This window comes from Syngnathus floridae, chromosome 5 (genome assembly GCF_059516105.1).
Source record: "Syngnathus floridae isolate MCC-2025c chromosome 5, RoL_Sflo_1.0, whole genome shotgun sequence".
NCBI classification, from domain to species: Eukaryota; Metazoa; Chordata; class Actinopteri; order Syngnathiformes; family Syngnathidae; genus Syngnathus; species Syngnathus floridae.
The window spans coordinates 3,150,646-3,169,462 of record NC_142417.1 but is presented as its reverse complement, the minus strand read 5'-3'; the positions used below and the strand labels follow the sequence as shown (position 1 = coordinate 3,169,462).

Sequence of the window (18,817 nt, the reverse complement as noted above, 5' to 3'; positions counted from 1 at the left end):
CGATAACATGAACAAACTGTCTGAAATACCTTAAATGTACATGAGTTTAAAGTAAGTTTTGCCTCACGAACATTTTAAACAGGAGTTATAAGTAATGCAAAGTTGTGTGTTATTATTCAAACTTAAAACGAGTGAATTTTGCTCTTGTCATTTACAATATCTTTCAGAAAGTCATAGTTTGTGTCACGTCTACAAGTTCATAAAATCAACAGTATTACCATGGCCACTTGGTGATATTTAACATTAAGTAATATTTACTTTTGATTTACTTTTGACTCACACCAGCGCGTGAAGAATCGCTGTTGTGATGCCAATCTACGCGTCTCTTGGACGTAAAGGTTTTTGTAGAAGTTTGGACCGCCCTCATAGAAAAGCTGAGTGTGCATATTGATGATTTGACATGACGGGAACGTCAGCCTGTTTATATTACTGTGTAAAAGTTACGAATCGTTATCAGATCCCCGTTTTAAAAGTTCGGTGGTCTAGTCTGTCATTATCTTCTTATGTTGGTAATAGCATTTTTCTTGTATATGCAACAATGTTGAACCCACCTCCCCCATTATAAAAACCACAGAATTACGAAGAATACAAACAACCTAAGTGTTAATCTAGACAAGTGTTTATTAAATCAAGATTCAACCCGGCACAGGCTAACAGTACTCATAAGCCAAGTATACGAAGGCCCATTTGCTGACCTCTTATGAGTAATGCTTCCGTTTAAGAGACACCAGATCATGGAGGTATTGCACAACAGTTTACACAGTAAAAGCCAAAAGGCACACACACGCACAGTCACTCATTATTCAGCCATTCATATTTCGTGCATAAACATACACAGAGCAGAAAGCATAGAAACATCTAAAATGCAACCAAAGGCATTTCTTCATCATAAATGAACGCAAGCAGACAAGTCAAATACGCACACGCACACACACTCACAGACACACACTGTGTGTGTGTCTGTGAGTGTGTGTGTGTGTGTGTGTGTGTGTAAAAACCAAATACATGGGGCCATATTGGAGTGTCACTTGGCCAAATTAGTACCGGCAAGTCTATTGTAATGTTTTCGGATGATTTCAATTGGGCTTGGGTATGGAGTCTTGCTAACTATCCATCATTGTGATGGGCGAGCGAGACATGTTCATTAAAATGTGCATTAAAACCTCACAAATACACAATCAGCCATAGTGGAATGTTGACAATTTCAATAAACATCAAAAAGCTGATGAGCAACAAACGCTTTTGTTTGCCAGGTCATTGAGGGGGGAAAAAAGCCACATTTAAGACATGATGCAATCCCAATGACATTAGATGGTTTCAACGAAAGACAACGAGGCGGGTTTGTCCTCCAAAACCTTCCTTGGAAACAAATCGCTCCTCCAGCCCCCAATGGTGGAAAATCGCGCCGGCTGCTGACCTCCACCATGAGGCGTTGAGATTGTGTGGCTGGCGCTCGATGTAGGATGTTGGATTGGGACGAGCAGAAAGGCCAAGACAGAGTGAAAGTGATTGAGGCGTGTCCGTGGGGACGAAGCCACAACATCACATGATCTCGCAGCAGGAATTCTGTTTCCTCGCCTATAAAGGAGGGGGGTTAAACAAGCAATTAAATCGTAGACTTGTTTGAAATAGATGCATGGTACTCACAGTCTTATAAAAAGCTTTGGATTGGGTCCCCAGGTGCTCTGACTTGGCCACCAGGTCGTCCAGTTTCTCTCCTCTCTCCAACAGACTTTCCATGGTCTTGTGCTACACACACCAGACCACAAACACAATTTTACATGTATGGCCTAATAGTGTTTATCATATCAGTATCATTGACTATTATTTTTCTGCTTCTTATTCAAAACACTTTTTTGGAACTGATTAATGGCATTTCCATTCGTTTCAATGGGGAATGATGATTTCAAATTCAACTTGTACCACCACTATACAGGCTTTTTTTTTGCCCACTGGCATGATGGCGCTCATGTGATATTTGAGTGCTAAGAAAAATAAATCTACAAAAATGACAGACAGGTTTTCAATACCAAAATTATTTTTGTGTCGTCCAGCTCTGCCTGCACTTTTGACATTGCGTCTGCTTCCCTTGGGTTCTGAATCAGAAAACAAGGAGTCAGGTAAACTTTCCTTTCACACACACATTTTGTTATAAGCTTTTTAATTATGAGCTAAGTGAGAGCCGGCCTACCTGATATTTGGCAAGGTGAATGTCTAGGGCCTTGTAGTTAACGGTGTCGGGGTTGCCAGAGGGCCAGTCTATACTGTCCACCTGTCTAGAAAATTCCTCTAACACCTAAAACACCGTCAAGAGAAAACAGATACTGCATGCGCGCGAGTAATGGGCATCATCGATGATGTGCTCACCTTGTCAAGCAGTGAGAAGCAGACTCTTTGTGGGTATTCCGTGTCTGCTATGACCACCGCACCCAGGTTGTCATTCCTCACATACACGTGACACAGGTAATCTGTTGGAGAGTATTCTACTTGTAAAAATCCAACCTTTTCACATAGCTTTGTCACAATTACCAGTTGAAATGAGAAAATCGGGTCATTATCTGAGGAAATACGTTGAATTATTAGCAAGAGCTCCAGTGTCTCTTTTAATACCTTGTTCTTTGACAGAGGCACGGCTTCCAACCGTTGTCCGCTCAACAATCAAGGCACTGGTGAAGGACATGAACTCCTGGATGCTACAGGGCAACATGACAATATACAAAAGAAGAAATCAGCACTATAATCTTGCATGTGCAGCAATTTGGGACATTGTAATTAAAATGAGCTGTTTGTTAAAGGTTTGATTCCACACCAAAACACGAGTCAGCTTTAGGGAAGGACTAGAGAAATCTCAGAGTATCATGAAACAATACTATAACCACCAAAGAAATGAAAGATGACATTAAAAATCATAGTTGAAAATTAGAGTAAGAAAACCCACCTGGATTTCTGAAAGAAGCTGAAGGATGAGAGGTCGAAGGCCGCTTTCAGGAGGTTGGCTTTCGTAGCTCCTTTATAATGGACGCTCATGCTGTAAAGCTTCATGGTGCCGCCTGCTCCCTCTCAGCACACGCCGGTTAATCTGAAGTGGAATGGGACATGGGTCAGATGACAAGCATTATCCGCCTCAGCAATACTATCACACAAAATCAGCGTTGTTTGGAAGCTAACTAGTGCAAGTAGCCACCATGTTACGTGTTGAAATTTATCAAGAATGTACATTTTAGTTTAGCTTTACATGATGTCAAGACATTGATTACAAGAGCCTATCTATCCCACTGTAGTGCAAACTAAGTCCACGAATATTTGTACAAAGTTAGGCCGAGTAGTGGTTAGCTACAAATGCTAGCTTGTTTCCCCAAGGCCTCCCGGCTAACTTACCCGGTTTAAAAAAACAAAAACAACAACACCGACAAACCGTTTGGTTAAAACAAGAAACCAAATAAGTTATTATTCACACGACAAAAACAAAACACTGGCTTTCCGTTTTTAGAGCGGAAATCCGAAACGTCCTAATCCTAATGTAGTAGTGAGGAAGATGCTACTTTTCTTGTAACCAATCACCACGTCACGATCATCTTTGGGTTCCTCGACATAATCGGTTCTTAGAAACAAGAGCCTGATATATTTATCGTTCCGCCTCAGTCACGGACAACAACAACAACAACAACAACAACAATATTAATAATAATAATAATAATAATAATAATAATAATAATAATAATAATAATAATAATAATAATAATAATATTCTGGGCCGCAAATCCTCATATACATACATATCGCAGGCGTGCAATATTTTTTTTTTATTATTATCATCCATCCATCCATCCATCCATCCATCCATCCATCCATCCATCCATCCATCCATCCATCCATCCATCCATCCATCCATCCATCCATCCATCCATCCATCCATCCATCCATCCATCCATCCATCCATCCATCTTCTTCTGCTTATCCTGGGTCGGGTCGCGGGGGCAGCAGCTTTAGGAGGGACTCCCAGACTTCTCTCTCCCCAACCACTTCATCCAGTTCATCCCGGGGGATCCCAAGGCGTTCCCAGGCCAGCTGAGAGACCTAGTCTCTCCAGTGCGCCCTGGGTCGACCCGGGGGTCTCTTACAGGTGGGACATGCCTCCCCAGGGAGGCGTCCAGTAGGTATCCTGATGAGATGCCCAAGCCACCTCATCTGGACAAAACGGCCCGATAGGACTCCTTCTTCAGCTTGACGGCATCCCTTACCGCCGGTGTCCACCAGCGGGTTCGGGGATTGCCGCCACGACAGGCACCAACGACCTTACGGCCACAGCTCCTGTCGGCCGCCTCAACAATGGAGCCGCGGAACATGGTCCACTTGGACTCAATGTCCCCCGCCTCCCCCGGGACGTGGGAAAAGCTCTGCCGGAGGTGGGAGTTGAAGCTCTTCCAGACAGGGGATTCTGCCAGACGTTCCCAGCAGACCCTCACAGAGTGTCTGGGTCTCCCAGGTCGGACCGGCATCTTCCCCACCATCGGAGCCAACCCACCACCGGGTAGTGATCAGTTGACATCTCCGCCCCTCTCTTCACCCCAGTGTCCAAAACATGCGGCCGCAAATCCGATGACACGACTACAAAGTCGATCATCAAACTGCGGCCTAGGGTGTCCTGGTGCCAAGTGGCCCCTCCCACAGGTAGTGAGCCCATGGAAAGGGGGACCCACGTTTCCTTTTCGGGCTGTGCCCGGCCGGGCCACATGGGCGAAGGCCCGGCCACCAGACGCTCGCCTTCGAGCCCCACCTCCAGGCCTGGCTCCAGAGGGGGCCCTGGTGACCCGCGTCCAGGCGAGGGAAATCTCAGTCCATATATGTTTTTCTTCATAAGGGGCTTTTTGAGCCGTGCTTTGTCTGGCCCCTCACCTAGGACCCTTTTGCCATGGGTGACCCCACCATTGGCATGAAGCCCCAGACAACATGGCTCCTAGGATCATTGGAACACGCAAACCCCTCCACCACGGTAAGGTGTCGACTCACGGAGGGGTATTATTATTATTATTATTATTATTATTATTACTATCATCATTATTGAGGGCGAACCCTGTGGGGACAAGCGCTATAGAAATGGATGGCTGGATTATTATTATTGACTCTTGGCAAGGTGACAGCTAATTCAAAGCGGAAAATTGTTAAGAATTGATCGGATTGGAAATAGTCCGCAATAACACACTTCATGGTGCTAGAATCAAGCACCATGAAGTGTTTTCTAGCAGCTAGATGGTCGCTTTATGGTAAGCGGGTTAATCAATAATGATGTATTGATAATTCCCACAAAAACTGTTTTATTCTTATTTGCATTACAAGTTAATTAACCTAGTTAGCATTTAGTAGCAGTTAGCCCCCCCCCCCCCACAAAGCATGGCATTGATGTTTTCTCCGGTAGCTTTGCTCCATTTAACAATTCTCTGCTGGCCACTTACCTCAGCGGTGAGTGTTTTTGACTGCACAAGTGTGCCTATAATTCGTTTCCAAGACAACACTTGGATGATGCTTTTGGGTGCAAATGTTTGACAGGCCAGCTGGGAAGGAAATCATTCTTTTTTTCCTGGAACTCAGCTCAGCTTGCAGCTTGAAAAAATGTGAAGCAGCAGCTTCTGTGGTCTATCGTCTTTTTTGTGTGCCAAAATGTGCCTCTGGATTTAATGGATGGAAAACAAATTCATTTTTTAAGTACTGGATTTTTTGGGGACTAATCCAATGCGGGCAAACTTAAGAACGATGGAGATGAGGCAACTCGAGGTTTTATCACACATCGTTTAAAAGAATGGAGGTGATGATGCTCCCACATTTATTTTTACAAATTAGACATCAGTAAGGATCAATACAATGGTCATTCATACTCCTTGTTTTTCAAAGAAGATGCTTTTCTAGTCATGTAATTGTGTTTTGATTTGCTGCTGTTCACAACAGGCCATTTTTGCCCCTGCAAGTGAAACTTTTCTCAAAATAGGACAGTTCAAATTGTATAACAAGAAAACATTTCTTGGAGGGCAGTGACGTACCAATGATTGGCAGGACGTGCTTATCGTCATACAATGGATAAGGTAAATACATTTATCCGTCCGTCCGTCCCTTTGTCTGTCCGTCTGTCTATGTTTTGACAAATGTGGGGGAAGGTTTACAAAAAGTAGAGTCAGGTCACCGGGTGGAAGGTCACACAGTAACCCCAATAAGTGGCGAAGCTTTTCCCCCTTTGCTTGCTATAGCTAGCTTTAGAGGTCGGTCATCGTGCACTGTTGCCAATTTTAGATGCCTTTTATTTGTTTTACAAATATATGCATAGCCCTACTTGTGTATTGCGCAACCATGTTACACAGCCCAAAAAATGGCCGATGCTTTGTTTTTGTCTTTTGCCATTAAAATAATTTGTATTTCTTTGACAGCAATCTCCAGCTGATTATCAATCGTAAAATATGAATGCAAATAACTTTAGAAAATTTAGTATGTATTTTCAAATTATACCAACAGTAGGCATGTAGAATTTTAAGGATACTAAATCACGAGTTTTAATTCTGAAATCCACGGTGTGTCCATGGACACATTTGACACTTTCAGCCAAAAATGTCTTTGGTGTTGTCATCTCAATCATTCAGCCGCCACCATGAAAGATTTTGGGAAGGGAGGGGTGGGCCTTTTAATGGGGAGTTTAGGCTTAGCCAGCCCATTTTACTTGCAACATAAAAATGACTGAGCTTTTCATTCAGTGGCACTCACACTTGACTGGCTTTCACACGCGCACACACGCACACTCGTGGACACTCACTCCACAGATTTCCTGCTGAAGATGCCGTGCGTCAGCTCAAACCCAAAGCAGATGGTCAAAACGTCTAGTTGCGTACTTGATAGACATGACGTCATGGTCATCGAGTTTCCCACTGTGTCCCTGTCATGAGGGAACGCTCTCGATTTGCTCTTTGGCTGCAGGTTGATCAAATCCTGTCTGAGCTGAGGCTGCAGAAGGATGAGCTGAAAGAAATCATGAAGAGGATGCGGCGGGAGATGGACAGAGGCTTGCGTTTGGAAACGCACGAGGCGGCCAGTGTCAAAATGTTGCCCACTTATGTTTGCTCCACACCCGAAGGATCAGGTAAGCTCCCCATTTGGACATCACGCGTCCGAGCATTTACCGGAAGTTTGGCTTTGAACAGAGGTGGGCGACTTCTTGGCTCTGGACCTGGGGGGGACCAACTTCCGGGTGATGCTGGTCAAGGTGGGCGCTGACGAGGAGAGGAGTTGGAAGGTAGAGACCAAGAACCAGATGTATTCCATTCCTGAGGATGCCATGACGGGAACTGCGGAAATGGTGAGCCCCTTGGACCTTGTATGCCTGTGTTATATCTTCTGCGCTTCTCACCGTGGTCCTCCTGTTTGCAGTTATTTGACTACATAGCAGAGTGCATGTCAAACTTCTTGGACCAGCACAACATCAAGCACAAGAAGCTTCCTCTGGGTTTTACTTTCTCCTTTCCGGTGCGCCACGAGGACATCGACAAGGTAGCGCCATCCGCGGTCGTGGCCTTGCATCACCTGCTGTGCCGTGACGGCCGTCCGTGCTTGTGTATGTGCACCGCGCAGGGAATCCTACTCAACTGGACCAAAGGTTTCAAGGCTTCTGGGGCTGAAGGGAACAATATCGTGGGCTTGCTCAGAGATGCTATCAAGAGGCGAGGGGTACGTTAGCACGCAATATCCCGAAAAACTAGACAAACAGAAGCAACAAAAAACACAAGTAGAAAAAAGGTCTTGTCGCTTTTGTTTTGCTTTATGTTCCGAATATTATGACCACTGTTGTAACACGATAACAAGTGCCGTAGAGCCAGATGAAAGAAATACACTGACTGCCACTGCGATGCCGTTCAGGACATTGAGATGGACGTGGTGGCCATGGTGAATGACACAGTGGCCACTATGATATCGTGCTACTACGAAGACCGAAGCTGCGAAGTGGGCATGATTGTCGGTATGAAACAATCAATGACTTTGGAATCTTCTCACGGAGTTTGATGACCTACCATATGTCTTCATTTATCAGGTACAGGTTGCAACGCTTGCTACATGGAGGAGATGAGGACAGTGGAGTTGGTGGAAGGCGAGGAGGGTCGCATGTGCGTCAACACGGAATGGGGGGCCTTCGGAGATAACGGCGAGCTGGAGGAGTTTAGGTTGGAGTATGACAGAGTGGTGGATGAGACCTCCATAAACCCTGGACACCAGCTGTGAGTTGCAAACATCATCACAAACACATAAGGCCCATTTTTTTTTTTTTTTTTTAGAGATTGGCCAAATCTTAAGTGAATTTGTTCAGTCAGCATATATTTCAGGTAGAATTGAAAGAAAGACTTCACGTTCAAATGATCCATAATTCTTCTTAGTACAGGTAGAATATAATGGAAATGATATGTTCTGTTATTATTTCAAGGAGGGCGTACCGATACCAGGTATCGGTATCGGTGGTGATGGCGGCTTTAAAACTGAAATAGAAAATGACCATCAATTTGATGTCATTTTAAGGAAATTTGATATATGTCAGGATATATATAATGGAAATGATATGTTCTGTTATTATTTCAAGGAGGGCGTACCGATACCAGGTATCGGTATCGGTGGTGATAGCGGCTTTAAAACTGAAATAGAAAATGACCATCAATTTGATGTCATTTTAAGGAAATTTGATAACACTTGAATCTAAAGGTCTTTTTCAAAATTGATCTGTTATTGTTTTTTTTAATCAAAAGTGCTCCTGTTTTGGGCATCGCCCGGATGTGCTCACCCGACGCTCACCTGAGCTCCCGGTGATGGTTGCTAAACTACGGGCTAAGGTTGTTTATAGACGGCGGCGGGGCCTCATACGTCAGCGGCCGGACCGCGAGCGAGGGTGTCAGATTAATGTGCCACAGTGCCTATCGGTCTAATGGCTGTTTACCTTTGACACCAGACAACCGCTGAAGCCAGCGTCACTCAGCCTCTCCAGCCCGCCGTGTTTGCTTGGGTCACTTTCTTTTTTTTTTTTTTTTTGTCTGGGGTCTTTGTTTTTGTAAAGTCACCCGTGTCCCCCGTACAGCTTTGAGAAGCTGATTAGCGGCAAGTACATGGGTGAGCTGGTGAGGCTTGTCATGATGAAATTAGTCAACGAAAACCTGCTTTTCAACGGCGAGGCCTCGGAGATGTTGAAGATGCGCGGCAGCTTTGAGTCCAGACACGTCTCGCAGGTGGAAAGGTGAATATTACGGTCACACCTGAGCTTCATAACAATGGCGGAATGGTTTATCCATTAAAAAGCTGCATTTGTCTCTCAAAATATGATCCTCTTCCCTCATATTACAATTTTTGTTTTGGGACAGTGACTCGGGTGACAGGAAACACATCTACAATATTCTGTCATCTATGGGCGTGCGGCCGTCCGAATTGGACTGCGACATTGTGGGTCTGGTTTGCGAAAGCGTTTCAACTCGCTCGGCCCACATGTGCGGCGCCGGCCTCGCCAGCGTCATCAACCTGATGAGGGAGCGACGCGGCCTGGAGGACCTCAACATCACCGTGGGCGTGGACGGCTCCGTTTACAAGCTGCACCCTTGGTGAGAAATGGATGGAGGGGGCAAAAAATCCGCACACTTTGAACTCCACACGAGGATGTAAATAATATACATGAGTAAATAGACAAATAAATGAATGAATAAATAAATAAACTAACAAATCAATCAATCAATCAATCAATCAATCAATCAATCAATCAATAAAACATCTTTTAATTCATTGCGTAGTCATAATTAGAAACATGTTTTTTCAGCACAAATGAAGAATTTTTCAACGCAAATAGGCAAGACACAATGCAGGCCTATTTGTCACAAATCAGTCTTGCAGCTACCACCATCAAACATATATTTTGAATGAGGCCAATTTGTTGCTGTTGTAGTTTTCGTGACAGGTTCCACAAAATAGTCAAAGAGCTGACACCATGCTGCGAGATCACCTTCATCCAGTCAGAGGAGGGAAGCGGTCGGGGGGCGGCTCTCATCTCAGCGGTGGCCTGCAAGATGGCCGCCTGCATGCTAACGCAGTGAAAGGAGGACCTGACGTGACCATTCGACGGCTGATTCACGATGACATCTTCTCATCTTCCGTTTGTCGGTGGAGAACTGGAAGACAGCAACAAGGAGGTTTAATGGATTTCTGTCATAGTGCAATGTAAATCGATATAGCTCAGTTGATTAGTTCAACAAGACACAGTTAGTTTGCCAATTGAATCATGGTCCACTATGTACTCATTAAATGCTAACATTAGCCAAAAAGTCTGCTTGTAGAAAGAAAAGTGACCGATATGCATCTTATGTTCTCTCCGTACTCTGGCTTTCCTCCCGTGTTCCATTCACATGCATGTTAGGTTGATAAAAGACTAGAATGGGAGTGTGAACGGTTGTTTGGTGAAATGCGCCCTGCGATTGGCTGGCAACCAGTCCATCATGTTGATTGTACAACTTCACAGCAGTCAATAAAGTGTGAATAACATAAGCTGGAGTCTTGTTATACATTTGTATGCATGTGGATTTTATTGACAAATTTGTCACAATCAAAGCGGGTAAAAAGTCACAGGGGACTGTCAAGCGTCACAGGTCACTCTCTTTGGCCAGCCCGCTTGGCCTATCTCTCCTTTCCAGCCCAGTGGAATCCTGCATCTCTTCGTATCAGCTCACAGCGGTCGTATCCATGTATGGGTCTGCACTCCCACCACTGGTTATTATAAGCGTTAGCAGATAACATGGGCTCCATATAAAACCACCGGAGAGTCCGTACGACATCACGGGAGCAGACATGGTAAGTTACATGTTTCGAAAAAGACAAGATTGAGTTTGTGACTTGAATATTTGATGTAGGCAAGCAAGAAAGCATCCAATAAGAGACAGAGAGGAGCACAGAAGTCTTGCTCCAATGTCTTCTCCATGTTTGAGCAGTCCCAGATACAAGAGTTCAAGGAGGTAAGATCCTCTATACAGCAACGACGATAACATGTCACAAAGACTCCGTTTTTGTTTCGTGTAGGCTTTTGGTTGCATTGACCAGGACAGAGATGGCGTGATTAAGAAACAAGACCTGAAGGAGACCTATGCACAACTGGGTAGGCTGTTCATTTTACTCTATAAAGAAATCAATCAATAACAATAGCTGCCAGTGTTTATTTGGTAAGTTTTATTGTACATTTGATTTGATGGTATTAGTTTTTGAAATACATTGTTTTCATTTCATCGAATAAATAGGAAAATACATGTGGGACTACTGTGTTTAATTCTACGAAAACCTTTTGCACTGAGAAAAGAAACGGCATCATTTGTTTACAATTTATTTTAGAATACTATCTTGGAAATGCTTTGGATCCACTTTTCATTTCAAATCACTCATTGATTCAAAGGAGCCGTTTTGGTTGGTCATGAATGAAGTCAGTTGTGATCACACCCTCGGCGGCGCAGCCTGCCCCTTGAAGATCCGCCGTTCTGCTAAACGTATCATTGTGTGTCTCAGGAAAGCTCAACGCGAAGGAAGAGGAGCTGGATGAGATGTTGAATGAGGGCAAAGGACCAATCAACTTCACTGTCTTCTTGTCCCTGTTTGGCGAGAAACTCAACGGTGAGAAGTGACCTTGACAAGTAGAAATGTTTCCAGAGTTGTCATTTTGTCATGTTTCATGGGCAGGGACCGATCCCGAAGACACCATCCTTGCTGCCTTTAAGCTATTTGATCCCAACGCGACAGGTTTTGTCAACAAGGAAGAGTACGTCTTGAAAATGAACTCATCGTGTTTACTTTCAATGCAAGCTCAATCGGTTCTTTCTCCATCTGGTCCAGATTTCGACGATTATTGCTGAACCAGGCGGATAAATTCACACCGGAGGAGGTCAGCTCATATTCTTTCAACGTTCTAAATATCTTTTGTCATTGTGAGCTGTCAGTCGTGTTTGCTTTAAAGGTGGACCAGGCTTTTGCGTTGGCTCCCATCGATCCGACGGGGAACATCGACTACAAGTCCCTCTGCTACATCATCACACACGGAGATGAGAAGGAAGAATCCTGAACTGGGCTCACTGTTTGGAACTGATTGAACAATATTTGAAATAGCTGGAATAAATGTAACTACGTATTGTTCATAACTGGGTCAATCGTAAAACATTTCTTTTTTCATCACCAAAGAATTTCATACAAGATCAGAGAGCACAAATTCTAGAAAAATGTACTTAAAAAAAAAAAAAGATTTCTATTACATACAGTAATGAGTAGGAACAGTATATACAGCCGAGTAAAAACACATTTTGTTGCATGTTATCTTTTATTTTCTGCCAGTTTTTCCATAAGTGTTGGAGATTTTGGTCACCATGACAAGACAAATATTTGAACCATCCTCATTTTTAAGGATCTAACGCCACACATGCCCTTAAAGTCACCCCAAGTCTACTGCCAAGCCCCTTTTACGGCACTACTGACGGTTGCTATGGGTACGACAACAAACATGAACTCCAAGAGGCCACTATTTGTCACACTGGAAAAAAAGAGAGGCGACGTTTGTAATTCTGCACGACAAAATGGACGAGTGGGCTGCATCCAAATGAGCGCAGGTCCGATTCCCGGGTGGTCGAAATGCCGATTGCATCTGGAGCGTCGGGTCGAGTGGACGTGGGATCGCCGGATGGACTGAAGACGCCAGCTAAATTTGACCACAGGAACTGTGACTCATATCTGCAACGGTGGGATGTTTCTTGTCAACTTGTATCGATACAGCAATAATAGTTTACGTCGTGCATTAGACAAACCAGATTGCACATTCCGAGACAAACGAATCATGAATGAACCCGGAGTAGCCAGCATCGGTGTGTGTGCATCACAACAGTTCCTGTGTGAACAACATTGCTGTTGTCTATTTTTGTAAAAAAAAAAAAAAAAAAAAATCCCAGGAAGCGCTCACTTGTGTGCAGTCTGTCTCAGACGCCATCTTACTTCAAAGTTGATCATTGAACGCACGCAGCTTAATCATTATTTTCAACACATTACAGATACCTGGAACAGAGGAAGAAAAACAAAAGTCACTTAACAGAGGTGAGGGATGCCTTTAAGTGGATTTTTTTTTTTTTTTTTGAAGGTATACTATTTATATGTAAGATATGTGTTGATGTTTCAGGACACTGAAGACAGTGCTGATCATTTAAGTAAGTGCTCAAATGTCCAAATCAATAACATGCATGCCCCACTGGTACCCAACAAACTAACATGTCTTCTTTTGCTTTTCAGGTAATGACAGTGAAGAACGGCACAAGACAGAAAATATCCGGGACAAAATAAACAGCGAAGCATCCGTTGCACAGTCAACCAAAAAATCACACTTGTGCATTCTCCTTTAAACACCTTACAATTTGCACCGATCACATTTATTGGCTGTTATTTGCATGCTATACAATTTGTTTCTGCTTTTATACAAGTCCAAGTCAAATTATGGAGCTTGTTACAAATGGAGTGGCATTATTTCCTTGTGCCACATTGAAATGGGTCTATGATTTCCTGTCTACGTTTAGGTTCTCTATCGTTTTCCTACAGAATGCTTCCAACATTCAGACTTCAGAGAGGAAAAAGCCTGAGCTGAGATCTAAACCGGGATCCTTTGCGGTGCTAACCATTAGCACAAGTGCTGCTACATTTCTGTCATGCTACAGAAAGAAATCTCAGTCGACAACATTTGTAAACTTAAAAAAAAAAAAAAAAAAGAAAAGCAGCACTTGAATTGCTTATCCGGCATCCGCTGTTTGAATCCAACAATTCCAATCTGTTATATTCAACATCGTGTCAATTAAGTTAGAAAAATACAGAAATAGCAGCGGCACATTCGCCATTCATCACCCCAAAGTTCACTATTGCACTTGTGCACACGCAGCGTGTGAAAGCAGGTCCATCCAGGTGGTGAGGAAACCAGTTTCCAGTCAAATCATCTGGTCCCCGCGTCATCTTCTCAGTCGCTGTTACTGCTGCTGTCGTCTCCCACCACCATGTGGCTGTACTGCTTCTGCTGCTGCTCCTTGAACGACTCCTTCACCTTGGCTCGCTTCAAGCCTCCGTCCCTGTGAATATTTTGAGTAATCAATCATGTATTATTAAAAAAACCAAAAAAAAAAACCATAAGAAACAAAATACACACGAGGGATGTTGGTATTATTATCGTTGCAATCCTCACATTCGATTTGTTTGTTTTTATGTTTCGTCTTGAATGTACCACTAGGTGGCATTAATTGGCTTTGTTTTAGCCATGTGTCCCCAAGTGGTCCAAACAAATAAAGGCTTCCCCTCAAGTACACATACCTTATTTCAATAAACTCCTACCGCTCTATAAAAATACAGCAATTAAACAAAATGCATCTCTTACCACTGCAGGTCCACTAGTCCTCCCTGGTGAGCGATGGCTGACTTGACTCTGTTGGCAAACTGGACGGCATCTTCCCCCTCCTGCATGGCGGTTGAAAGTCATCATTTCAGTCTAACGTCACGTGTGTGCGTGTCACACGCAGTGACATGTTGCACAGACCTTCTGTTGCATTGCCGGGAGATACCAGACATTGCAGACGAGAGCCCAGCTGGTCATCATTCTCAGCAGGTAGCTCACCATGCTGTACTTGGAACTGTTCCAGAAGGCATCTCCAAACTTGGGGTCATACTGAGGGAAACAAAGAGGAATGAGAATTAAATAAAAAAAAAAAGTGATTAAAACATATAGAATATAAATCAATAAGCTGCTTATTAGTACTAGTGAAAAAAAAAAAAGAAAAATTGGTGATGAATTCTTACAATCTGAAAACAAAAAGGAACAAACAAGTGTCTTAAATACCTTAATGGCAACGGGGTAAATTGTGGCTCCAATTTCAAAACTGCCCTTCTTAAACATCATGACTGACGTGTTGTTGACGCAGGTTCCTATGGACACCAAAAAGCAAAACCATTCAAAAATGAGACTGGCCGGCATGTGTATGCTGCATGTGTGGTCCAAAGCCACATTACATACACTTGTCAGCACTCAGAGATGGCGTAACAACCTCCATTGACACCAGCGAGAAAAACATCTCAACTTGCCTTCTGGAAAGATCAATATAGGGAGCTTTGTCTTGTCATTGACGTGATCTTTCAACCTGAAGGTGACATAGAAAGGTCATGGAAACCGGTAGTGGTTTAAATACAGCTCGGAATAAAAAAAAAAAAAATGAAGCTTTTTTGGGGCAGATTATTATTTTTTTTTCCTGCAGTGAGTCTCAAAAGTGTGGCACAAGTACTGCTATAATGATCCTAAGGACTCCCTCTAGTGGTATGAGAATCAAATATGCACAACTGACCTCTTGGTCACCAGATGGCGATCTTTCATTTCAGCTCGCTCAAACCACACGTGAGGACAGGATCGCACCATGGCCCGCTGGACCACCCCCATGAGACCGCCGTGCACCTGGCCCACCTGACGCATGCGAGAATGAGGAAAAAGGATGGCAGCTGGCTGGGCGGGCATCGCCCTTCCTACCATGGCATAGCAGGCATCGTTGCAGAGTATCACGATGTCAATGGGGCTGGTGTGATTGGCCACACAGATGCCTCCTTTTCGGGGTATATTTTCCCTGATGCGCCAAACAGAGAGAAAGCGTGTCGTGAGTAACCCGATTCGCATGATTCGATTCGCATCGTTTTGTCTCGCCTGTTGTGATAGCGGATGGCAGCGGAGAGGCCCCGGGCACAGATCCTATAGCACATGACGTGGACCCACTCGCTGAGCCAGAACTTGATCCTGAGGACAAAAACGGAGCGTGGCCTTGAAAAGGGCAATACGTAAGAGCCATTGGACGGTTTGGCGGTGCGCTTTGTGGCTACCTCCAGTTGGGGAGCAACCCCACTGCAGATGTTCCGATGACCAGCCAGCTGAGGCCAATGCAGGCCAGCGTTATCCTGATGACAGAACGAAAAAAAAAAACTTTTTTTCATAATGAATATCAAAATATTTGTAGACAAACAATGACAAAGTCAAGTTTACATACTATGTGTTAATAAACATTTTTATGCTGCTGCCACTTGAATTTCATTTAGAAATGTTTGTCTTATGATTTTTTTTTTCTCCAAATCTCAATCAGAGAGGGGCGTTAATATTTACAGACAATTTAAAAAAAAAAAAAAAAAAAAATAGAAGCATGTGTGTGTACCTGAGAGGTGCGAGAATGCAGTATCGGACAAAAATGCCAAGTCCATAGACCAGCGTCAGCCTCAGACTGATGTACTGGAAGTCATTGTTAGTGCGGGTCAGAAGGTTCCAAGAGAGCAGCTCCTCTGAAGTGAAGCGCTGGGTCACCTTCAATCAGTCAAACTTTTGATTAGAATTCTGCGAGTCGTGATGTCAACAAGGTCACGTGTCGCACCTCATCCTCTACGATGCTCTCAATTCCTCGGCGGGTAAAATAGAAACAGTCGCTAAGCGTAAAATCGCCACCTTCTGAAGGTTTGGGGCGACTTCGTCTTAGTTCCTCTAACTCTTTCTCCATGGAGCCATCTTCCCTCTGGATGAGAGCTAAAACACACACAAGACATGCAAGACATTTGCAGACAGCTCAGGTTTGCGTTTGAAGAAAGCTAAATGTCATCTCGACCGAACGTATCACGAGGCCGACAAAAGTGAGGGCTCACTAAAGTTGATCTGCTTTCAGCTGATAGCACAGAGGGCAAAATCCAGGATTACAGATAACAGCATTTATTCAAATATCCAATTGCAGTTGGGCAATAACATACAATTACTGATCGATTACTGACTCAAGTTGGGATTATGTCATGTTGAATGTGACAGTGACACACTTTGCTTGTTTCATTCTTTACAGCAAGGGCTGAAGAACTTGAGTCATGAGGGCCATAAACAACCCTGCCACCCAAATGGAAAAGTTTAAGGAGACCTCCTTCATCGCGGAGGATCTGAAATGAGGCCTGATTGGAAAAGGGTTCAGCCGCCCCTTACCGCAAAGGCACGCACGTGTGATAACAACGTTGAGTAATAGCATCTCGTGAGATAGCTCCCTCAGCAACTTGACCCCGTGGCCCGTCATAAACGCACACGACAGACGACCTGTGTTCACTGCACACATTGAGAACCGCATTCATTGCTTCATCTTGCTTTTTGTGGTTTTTGATTACGACATGCTTTGCCTGGCTTGAACTACACCAGGAAATGGCACAATGCAGTATGCCAGTCACTTTGCCTCCATATTTCACAATTGATCGATCTAGCTAGCTATTGCAGTCGGAGATAGAAAAAGTCTACACACCCTTGTTCAAATACCAGCTTTTTGTGGTGAAAAACAAGAGAGCAAGATAAAAAACTTCAAAAGAATGTTCCACCATTCATTTGATCGATATAACCAGTGCAGCTCAATTGATTGGTTTTCCTCTCCCATAAGCCAGAAGTGGAAGAAGTTTGAAATCATATTATCTCATCTATTTTGTTTAACATCACAAAAACTTGGCATGTGAACAGGGGTGTGTATACTTTTTATATTTTCATCTACTGTACTTACCACTGGATGCAGATGCTTTGAGTGCGTGTTCTTCACTGGTTGCCTTCTGTATCTTTAGCGTGGCCCACTAATAGAAGAAAAACATTTTTTTTCTATGAAGGTTTACACCATCCATTCCTTTTTTAACAAGTGATTTATTTGCTTGTCCTCATCATGGTTGCGATTATAATTATTAGCAAGACCAGGAGACGTTGGGCGAAGACAGGGGTCGTCAACCAATTGCAGGGACACGAGACTGACTTTCACAATTATGCAATTGAAAATCTTTAGTTGACCTAAAGTAAGTTGCAGCTTTTTCAGAAAGCACACACAAACTCCACAGAGGAGGCTAGATCTGAAGTAGGTCCGACCTACCTCCAATGTTTTCACCAGGATGTTCATGTAGGTCTCGGAGATGCCCAGTGAGAAGCCAAACATGGCAGGGATCATGATGAGGCTGACAATCAGGCACAGCCAGATTCTCCCAGCCCAAACCACCACAGTCCAGAAGTCATCCATCTCCACCTTTGTTTTTTACAGCCTGTCAGAAACAGCCAGACCTGATGTCAGTGATTCCTAGCCACTGTTCTGATGATTTTTTTTTTCTTTTTAAATCAACCAATTTTGCTTCATTGATCTGAAAATTAGTATGTGGGATAAATCTGATCTGTCAATGCCACCAATGTATAGTGACAAGCAGAACAATTATATGCTCTTCCACTAGATGGCAAAAGGTACCCAAAAGAAAATGTGTTGCTATCCCTGCAGAATGTGAATTTTCAAAATATTTGTACTTTGTACATATCTGTACTTCGGCCAAATAGATTGGTCACTTTTTCATGATGGAAGTACACGTTCGCCGAAGATGTTCCTTTTTTGTGGGGGGGGGGGGCAATGGATTATAGATTGTTACCGTTTTGTTAAAGTTTTGCTTGCTGGTGTTTTTTTCCCCATGTTAAATGTGCGCTTTTTGTTTCAACAAAAATAATGCTCTTTGAAACCCCAACAAACCAGCTAAATTACAAGACAAGCGGTGCAAATCACGCAAAAATTGTTCACAAACACATTGCACAGAAACCAAGTTTGCGATGTTTCCTACCTCGGCTTGTCCCCTGCGGTAAAAAGCGACATTATTTCGGGAAGGAATAGTAACTCGGCTCGGCTTTCTTGACTGCACGCTAAGCGCATTGGACACGCCCATTTCAACAGTTTGTGTACCAAAGTTCAACGAGTTGCGTTCAAAGGCG

At 43.6% G+C, this 18,817-nt stretch overlaps 4 protein-coding genes and 1 long non-coding RNA gene across 7 annotated transcripts; 3 read left to right on the top strand and 2 right to left on the bottom strand.

The window, feature by feature from the left end:
- Window positions 1-603: 603 nt before the first annotated feature.
- On the bottom strand, window positions 604-3,585 carry ykt6 (YKT6 v-SNARE homolog (S. cerevisiae)). Its single transcript, XM_088375191.1, has 8 exons — window positions 3,379-3,585; window positions 2,939-3,079; window positions 2,611-2,693; window positions 2,368-2,468; window positions 2,192-2,296; window positions 2,031-2,096; window positions 1,648-1,749; window positions 604-1,578 (listed from the first exon to the last, which is right to left on the bottom strand). The coding sequence occupies exons 2-8, from the start codon at window positions 3,040-3,042 to the stop codon at window positions 1,543-1,545; spliced, it is 597 nt and encodes a 198-aa protein (XP_088231317.1). The 5' UTR covers window positions 3,043-3,079; window positions 3,379-3,585; the 3' UTR covers window positions 604-1,542.
- Window positions 3,586-5,703: 2,118 nt separating this feature from the next.
- On the top strand, window positions 5,704-10,460 carry gck (glucokinase (hexokinase 4)). 3 transcript variants are annotated; one of them, XM_088375185.1, is made up of 11 exons: window positions 5,704-5,844; window positions 5,944-6,077; window positions 6,958-7,120; window positions 7,182-7,336; window positions 7,408-7,527; window positions 7,609-7,704; window positions 7,894-7,993; window positions 8,066-8,249; window positions 9,095-9,250; window positions 9,375-9,608; window positions 9,947-10,460. In XM_088375185.1, exons 2-11 carry the CDS (start codon window positions 6,069-6,071, stop codon window positions 10,092-10,094), a joined length of 1,365 nt encoding a protein of 454 aa, XP_088231311.1. In that variant the 5' UTR covers window positions 5,704-5,844; window positions 5,944-6,068; the 3' UTR covers window positions 10,095-10,460. The 3 variants fall into 3 exon arrangements, with proteins under 3 accessions (XP_088231311.1, XP_088231312.1, XP_088231310.1); XM_088375186.1 differs by lacking the exons at window positions 5,704-5,844; window positions 5,944-6,077 and adding an exon at window positions 6,818-6,892; XM_088375184.1 differs by lacking the exons at window positions 5,704-5,844; window positions 5,944-6,077 and having other exon boundaries at window positions 6,860-7,120.
- Window positions 10,461-10,706: 246 nt separating this feature from the next.
- On the top strand, window positions 10,707-12,162 carry myl7 (myosin, light chain 7, regulatory). The gene is made up of 7 exons (XM_088375192.1): window positions 10,707-10,845; window positions 10,905-11,006; window positions 11,071-11,146; window positions 11,548-11,652; window positions 11,719-11,797; window positions 11,872-11,920; window positions 11,993-12,162. Exons 1-7 carry the CDS (start codon window positions 10,843-10,845, stop codon window positions 12,095-12,097), a joined length of 519 nt encoding a protein of 172 aa, XP_088231318.1. The 5' UTR covers window positions 10,707-10,842; the 3' UTR covers window positions 12,098-12,162.
- Window positions 12,163-12,466: 304 nt separating this feature from the next.
- Window positions 12,467-14,431, top strand: LOC148397460 (uncharacterized). The gene is made up of 4 exons (XR_015858472.1): window positions 12,467-12,764; window positions 13,071-13,113; window positions 13,196-13,223; window positions 13,306-14,431. It is a non-coding gene; the product is annotated as an uncharacterized LOC148397460 (long non-coding RNA).
- On the bottom strand, window positions 13,421-18,768 carry agpat9l (1-acylglycerol-3-phosphate O-acyltransferase 9, like). The gene is made up of 14 exons (XM_088375189.1): window positions 18,670-18,768; window positions 17,946-18,111; window positions 17,592-17,658; window positions 16,449-16,597; window positions 16,236-16,381; window positions 15,910-15,984; window positions 15,737-15,826; window positions 15,566-15,659; window positions 15,387-15,502; window positions 15,130-15,185; window positions 14,888-14,973; window positions 14,588-14,716; window positions 14,429-14,508; window positions 13,421-14,126 (listed from the first exon to the last, which is right to left on the bottom strand). The coding sequence occupies exons 2-14, from the start codon at window positions 18,087-18,089 to the stop codon at window positions 14,018-14,020; spliced, it is 1,341 nt and encodes a 446-aa protein (XP_088231315.1). The 5' UTR covers window positions 18,090-18,111; window positions 18,670-18,768; the 3' UTR covers window positions 13,421-14,017.
- Between the last annotated feature and the right edge of the window lie 49 nt (window positions 18,769-18,817).

Coding starts and splice junctions, on each gene's coding strand:
- ykt6 (XM_088375191.1), bottom strand. CDS start 3,042: ATGAAGCTTTACAGCATGAGCGTCCATTATAAAGGAGCTACGAAAGCC. Junction 2,097..2,191: donor TTCACCTTGCCAAATATCAG/GTAGGCCGGCTC, acceptor TTTCTGATTCAG/AACCCAAGGGAAGCAGACGC. Junction 1,750..2,030: donor ACGACACAAAAATAATTTTG/GTATTGAAAACC, acceptor TGGTGTGTGTAG/CACAAGACCATGGAAAGTCT.
- myl7 (XM_088375192.1), top strand. Junction 11,147..11,547: donor GGAGACCTATGCACAACTGG/GTAGGCTGTTCA, acceptor TGTGTGTCTCAG/GAAAGCTCAACGCGAAGGAA. Junction 11,653..11,718: donor GTTTGGCGAGAAACTCAACG/GTGAGAAGTGAC, acceptor TTTCATGGGCAG/GGACCGATCCCGAAGACACC.
- agpat9l (XM_088375189.1), bottom strand. CDS start 18,089: ATGGATGACTTCTGGACTGTGGTGGTTTGGGCTGGGAGAATCTGGCTG. Junction 16,382..16,448: donor AGAGCATCGTAGAGGATGAG/GTGCGACACGTG, acceptor GACTGATTGAAG/GTGACCCAGCGCTTCACTTC. Junction 14,509..14,587: donor TCCCGGCAATGCAACAGAAG/GTCTGTGCAACA, acceptor ACCGCCATGCAG/GAGGGGGAAGATGCCGTCCA.
- gck (XM_088375186.1), top strand. CDS start 6,818: ATGCCGTGCGTCAGCTCAAACCCAAAGCAGATGGTCAAAACGTCTAGT. Junction 7,528..7,608: donor GCCACGAGGACATCGACAAG/GTAGCGCCATCC, acceptor TGCACCGCGCAG/GGAATCCTACTCAACTGGAC. Junction 9,609..9,946: donor GTTTACAAGCTGCACCCTTG/GTGAGAAATGGA, acceptor TTGCTGTTGTAG/TTTTCGTGACAGGTTCCACA.